Here is a 5,811-nt window from a genome sequence, read left to right on the forward strand (position 1 = left end):
GATTGGCCACATTCAGTTGTGGCCAAGGCTTAGCATCTTAGCAGCTGCATGCCCATCTGACAGTGGACAGAGTACTCCGTACTCTGTATTTGTATATCCAGACGCTTGGTAACTTTCATATGGATAGTTAACCAACAACACCACTTTTCACTTAGCTGGGCACCTGGGAATGAAGTTCAGATCTTCTCATGCTACTCCATACCTGAAGTTCTAACCACATTCATAATGGAACCGAATTTCATCTCTGACAAACTGAGTGTTCAAAATCTTGGTGCTCCAACTAAGAACTGTGATTCCCCAGTACCCAGACTTGATGGTACTTGATATATGTCTTGGACTTGCGTTGGCTTCTTGAACGCTGACAGTTGAGATTGCGACGCAGATCCTCCGAAATTTGATTTGGAGTCATACATCGGGAATTATGGTGGTATGTTATCTCGGACCTTTTTATCACGACTTATACGTGGTAACGAGATTGGTAACCTCACTTTAGGAAGGACGAGATTTCACCGCCTTCATTTTATTGGCACACATTCGACTTACCTGTCTGTCGAAGCGTTGAAATTGGCCATCGCCGAAGCCCGCGGTGGAAAGGATGTAACAAATTATCAGAAAGCCGTGGAAGCCCTCACCAAGGTTGCACCTTCTGAGGCCGAGGCTTCTATAGATACCGAGTGGATTGAACAGACTTTGAAAGATGTGCAGGCTGATACGGATAGGCTTGAGCATGAATTGAAAGGATACAAGAATAACCTCATTAAGGAAAGCATTCGAGTAAGTTTCTGTTAGATGCTTGTCAAGCGCCGTGTTGATTGGTGGTATGCAGATGGGCAACGAGGACTTGGGTCAACATTATCACGAAACTGGTGATCTAAACGCGGCATCTAAAGCCTATTCACGCATGCGAGATTACTGTACTACGACATCCCATATTGCTTCCATGCTGTTCAAGAACATCCACGTTGCAGTTGACCGTGAGGACTGGCTTGCCGTTCAGTCTAATTGCCATCGCCTCCGCAATTTTCAATTTAAACCGGATGACGAGACCAAAAACAAGGCAAAAATGTGGGCATCACTTGGGCTATCGCAGTTAGCAACGGGAGCTTATTATGATGCTGCCACGAGCTTTCTGTCGACTGATTCTAGCTTGGCCGATAGTTATAAGGAGGTGATATCCCCGAACGATGTTGCCGTTTATGGAGGACTTTGCGCACTGGCATCAATGTCTCGCACGGATCTCATCAAACGCGTGATGGAAAATAAGTCCTTCCGAAATTTCCTTGAGCTTGAACCCCATATTCGACGAGCAATCTCCTTCTTTTGTGGCTCGAAGTTTCGGTCATGCTTAGATATCCTAGAAAGTTATCGTGTTGATTATTCCCTCGACGTTCATTTACACCGGCATGTACGCGATCTCTACGCTCAGATTCGTACAAAAGCGATGCGACAATATATCCTACCTTATCGCCAGATCACCTTGACATCCATGGCTAGTATGTTTTCTCCGAATGAAATGATAGCCGACGCCAATGGGACCACGAACCTTAGCTCTTCGTTTTTGTTAGAGCTGATTGGGCTCGTTCAAAATGGCACCCTCGATGCACGTGTGGATTTGGAAAAGGGAGTTCTTGTTACACGGCAAACAAACAAACGCCGAGAAAGTCATAAAAGAACTATGGAGAGTATTGAAGAGTATTTACACATTTCCAATTTGCAATTATTGCAATTGAACATGTGGCATGCCAGCTTGAAAGTGCCAGAAATTCAACAACATGATTCAGACACTCTGGGGCAGCAAGTTGAACCCCATGAAGAGCTTAGCACAAAAACCTGGAAAACACTGACTGATAAATTCCAAAGAAACATTAAACAGTAGGAATTCCGGGTTATAAATATGCTTCGGCCTTGAGTTGTGGTTTTTCCCATCCCCGTTTGACTAACAGTTAGGGACACTAACAGTACAAAGTCTCTTTTATCTTCCATCATAAAAGCTGCAGCAGAGTAGCTTTGATCAGTGATTAGAGAGATAGTTACCAATGCTTCAAAAAGTTACAGCTGAATTAAGGGACCGATTTTTGAGTTGTCGTAAGTGAGTTGAAACAAGAGAAATACTGTAGGGATTTAATTACATGTTCGGGCTAGGTGTTCATATGTATCTCCAGCAGCTTTCAATAGAGTTGCTATCACCTCTTTTCTCCGAGAAATTTGGAGTTCCTCATCATGCAACTCTTTGAGTTTATTGGTAAGTTGTTGCTTGGAATCCTCCCCTAAAGATACAACCTGGGCGATGTTCCCGAGAGTCGTACGTAGGCTTGGAATTGGAATAACTTTCGGTGGTGTAGTTGAATGTGGACCAAGCGCTCCCTGTGTTCGGATACCTTCGGTCCTAGCAACCATGTGCTTCATATTGCAACTTGTTTCATCTCTTTGGTCCGAATCATCTCCCCACGACATGTTTTCTGCTTGATCAATTAATGCCTTAATTTCTCTACGGCGCATCTCTCGTTCTTTGTGTTCTCCACGCCTGCTCAGTGGCATTGCGGACATTTCGCCTAGATGTTCGCCAAAGTCAACATCATCCGATACCAGTGACGGTTTAGAGCTCATTGCTATGAGGTCAAGCGAAGTGTCGCCAGTCCCAGGCTCCAATGATATGTATTCTTGGTCGTCACCTAACCCCTCGAGTTGCTCTTTTCCTTTCTCCATTTTAGACCATGTTTGCAATGCAGATGGGGAGGAGGATGTCGAGGTTTGGCCACTCAGATGATGTTTGTCGAGGTAGATGGGGGCCTCTTCCGGCTGCAATTGTCTAGGATCCGGAACCTTCAATAATTGTCGGCTTGTTGGAGCTCCTCGCGGTGTAGTCCTGCCCAGAACGCCTGCTCTCGGGCGTTTAGGGATGATCACCCCGGAGTCAACCCCATCATCGGCGGTCATAGAAGTAGGCCCCGACTCCTGTGTAGGGAAGGGCGATTTTTTGCTAAGTTTCATTGTCGACTTTTGCTCGCCGCTACTAGCCTTTGTAATAGTGAACACAAGAGTATTAGCTAGAAACCAAGGAGGGCTATGGGAAGTGAGGACTTTGACCTTGATATAGAGAAAAGAGGGTAGTTCAGATCTCTGAGGGGGTAGTTTGGACCTTTTAACAATTCCTAATCAGCGCCAGGACATTGGCTTCTGGAAGGCTTCAAATAACGAGTGGTTAGAGCCAAGCATGGGGTTAGTTGATGTAACTTAGTTGGTTAGTTAGTTGGGGGGCTTGAGGAAGTTCCAAACTGCTTGGGCTATGCCGCTACGGAGGAGTTCGTTAGTAACAACTCCATAAAGCCAACCTCAATGAGCTAGTCAACTAGTAACTAACTACAGAGTAGTTAGCTGGGACAAAAAGATATCAGAGTTAAACCAGTTATTACCCCCCATGAATATTTTCCAGTTCAAGAAACTGACACACACAGTATGAAAGATGGTATGCAGCGCCACAATAAAGAAAAGCGCTTGCTGCGTTCTCATGATGGCCAACGATTGAAAAGTGACTTGTCTATTTACTTTCCTAAGTATGAACAGATACTGAGCCTGAAACCTATCAAGATAGGTACATTCTACCTGCTTTTCTTCTAGCATATTTTTGTTCATATGCTAATTTGTTTGTTACAGAATACCTCTCTACAGGCTCAAGGATCATTCTTGCGAATGATATAACTGTTTTTGAACCGTTCCTTGAACCTACCATTTTTCGCAGACCTGTTCACAATCCGCCAAGGGCCTTGCAAAAGGCACATTCTTTAGGACACGGAAAGGAAGCTCCGCTTCTTGATGTACATCAAACCAAGATCATTTTCGATTTGGCGCTGCCAGCTTCCAACGGCCAATTGAAGGATCCCCTAAGCAATGGAGTATTTTTCAAGGCCCATAGAAAAAATGAAAGGAAGGAGACGCAACTCCGAAATATTGAAAAGGAGCGAGCCCAGCATCAGCAGATACAGTTAGATCGTCTTCTTGTTGCCTTGCAAGGTGCAGATTGGGTCCGAGTGATGGGAATCAGCGGTATTACCGAGTCAGAGAAAAAGCTTTACGAACCGAAACGTGCTTACTTTATTATGGAGTTGACTGCACTGCTGGAGAAATTTAAGTTTTGGAAAGAGAAGGAAAAGAGGCGAAAAGCGGAACAGCAGCATCTCCCCTTGAAAAAATCAGACTCTTGTACCCATGAAGCCAGCAATAGCCACCGTGTCTATGAACGCGGAAATTGGGACGAAGAAGATATCGAGCATCAGTATTCCCATTTACCGTCGGAACCTCTCGATAGGCTTGGGGATGATGAAACTGATGATATCGATGCATGGGCCGCGCATCAGCTTCACCAAGAAGCTCTGTCAGCGTTACCCCAAAAATACTCGAAGCCTGGACCCCAAGCCCAGGTGATGCATCCAACCAATGCTCAGGCCATCGGTCGAAACCCCCCATCCAGATCGGAAGTGAAACTGATGGCCCGTCTTCCTGACGATCGAACCGACAAACTTGCTACTACAAACTGGAAATTTGTTCCCTCAATGGCAGCGTTTGGCCAAATTATGCCACAAATACAGCGAAGCGTTTTCTTGCCGCCACGCTGTATATTGACCGAAGAAGCCATAAGAGATTGTTTGAGAAGGAAGAGGAGGCGCAAAAGAGAGAGACTCGAGGATGATTGAATGGGATAACTCGACATTTACTTTGGTTTCAGCAAATGCCCCTCAGTACCTGTTAGCCTTGCGTTAGCTCCACAGAAACCTATCAATTCAATCTCCCTGGGGTTAGGATACTAGTCCTGTGCACAAGCGGAACGGTGTTGTATCGTCGATATCATATATCATACATATATAAATTTATCAAATGCCCGGATAAAACCGCTGCCGAGACTCGAGAACCCTAGGAACTCGTCGACTCGTCGTTCACGTTATTCAATCTATCTGGCATGACTTCCATCACAGCCTCGCATCATGGCCAGTTTTCTTGCTGGGTGATTGCCATCCGAACTGAATGGTCTGACCAACTCCAGGTTCCACAATGACATTGACAAGTACAACTCTTTCATTTTCCAAGAAGCCCTGCCTTGTTGCATCTTCTAATTCTTGCTCTGTCCTCACAAAATACCCAACACCTCCACACATAGTAGCCAGATATTCGTAACGAGTATTATAAAGGAGACTTGTAGAACGAAGACCCTTTTTTGATCGATGACAATAGCTTCTGCCATGGTCTTGTGTCTCGTTCATGACCGTTTGCTTTTGCAACTTCCGCCACTCTTCTTCGTTTTCGGTATCCCCGTGGTATATCCCAGAGTTGTTCATAACAAAAATCAATGCCGGTATCTGTTGGCGAGCAAGAGTTTCAATCTCCATGGCGCTGAATCCAAATGCACTGTCTCCTTCGAACGCTACAATTTTCTTTTGGTTCTGTGGGCCACGGCCTATCGAAGAAATATTATAAGCCGCGTGGGCGGCAACAATGTATCCTAAGCCTACTCCCATAGTCGCAGAAGTACCGGCATCCAGTTTCTGGCGTGGGTGTTGTAACTGAAACACAGAACGGGAAATGTCCATCGTATTTGCTCCTTCGGAAACGTACACGATATTCCCGTCTTCTGGTGCCGACAGGGAATCTAACGTTGCCTTGATAATGTGGAAGGCACGTTGGAATGTCAAAAATCCACTGACCGGAGTTTCTAGGAGGGCCCTAGTTTGTGATTTTCTTTCGTTCTCCTTTGCGGACGTCGCAAGAAGAGAGCCATATGATTGGCCTGGATTGATAGAACGCGGCTCATAGTGCCAA

The 5,811-nt window shown here is 45.4% G+C and overlaps 4 protein-coding genes across 4 annotated transcripts in view; 2 read left to right on the top strand and 2 right to left on the bottom strand.

The window, feature by feature from the left end:
- Nucleotides 1–225: 225 nt before the first annotated feature.
- Nucleotides 226–1,876, top strand: UREG_01553 (uncharacterized protein; the record flags this gene model as incomplete). Its single annotated transcript, XM_002541991.1, has 3 exons — nucleotides 226–316; nucleotides 383–774; nucleotides 827–1,876. 3 exons carry the CDS (start codon nucleotides 226–228, stop codon nucleotides 1,874–1,876), a joined length of 1,533 nt encoding a protein of 510 aa, XP_002542037.1.
- A 245-nt stretch (nucleotides 1,877–2,121) lies between these two features.
- UREG_01554 (uncharacterized protein) lies at nucleotides 2,122–2,991 on the bottom strand (the record flags this gene model as incomplete). Its single annotated transcript, XM_002541992.1, has 1 exon — nucleotides 2,122–2,991. The coding sequence occupies one exon, from the start codon at nucleotides 2,989–2,991 to the stop codon at nucleotides 2,122–2,124; it is 870 nt and encodes a 289-aa protein (XP_002542038.1).
- Nucleotides 2,992–3,456: 465 nt separating this feature from the next.
- Nucleotides 3,457–4,691, top strand: UREG_01555 (uncharacterized protein; the record flags this gene model as incomplete). The annotated part of the gene is made up of 2 exons (XM_002541993.1): nucleotides 3,457–3,466; nucleotides 3,655–4,691. 2 exons carry the CDS (start codon nucleotides 3,457–3,459, stop codon nucleotides 4,689–4,691), a joined length of 1,047 nt encoding a protein of 348 aa, XP_002542039.1.
- Nucleotides 4,692–4,964: 273 nt separating this feature from the next.
- UREG_01556 (uncharacterized protein) overlaps nucleotides 4,965–5,811 on the bottom strand; it is a gene marked incomplete at both ends in the record, with an annotated part of 1,734 nt that continues 887 nt past the window's right edge. Inside the window, one exon of the mRNA XM_002541994.1 lies at nucleotides 4,965–5,651. Coding sequence (XP_002542040.1) covers nucleotides 4,965–5,651 — 687 coding nt within the window. The remainder of the gene's footprint in view (nucleotides 5,652–5,811) is intronic.

This window comes from Uncinocarpus reesii, genomic scaffold, assembly GCF_000003515.1.
Source record: "Uncinocarpus reesii 1704 scaffold_1 genomic scaffold, whole genome shotgun sequence".
NCBI classification, from domain to species: Eukaryota; Fungi; Ascomycota; class Eurotiomycetes; order Onygenales; family Onygenaceae; genus Uncinocarpus; species Uncinocarpus reesii.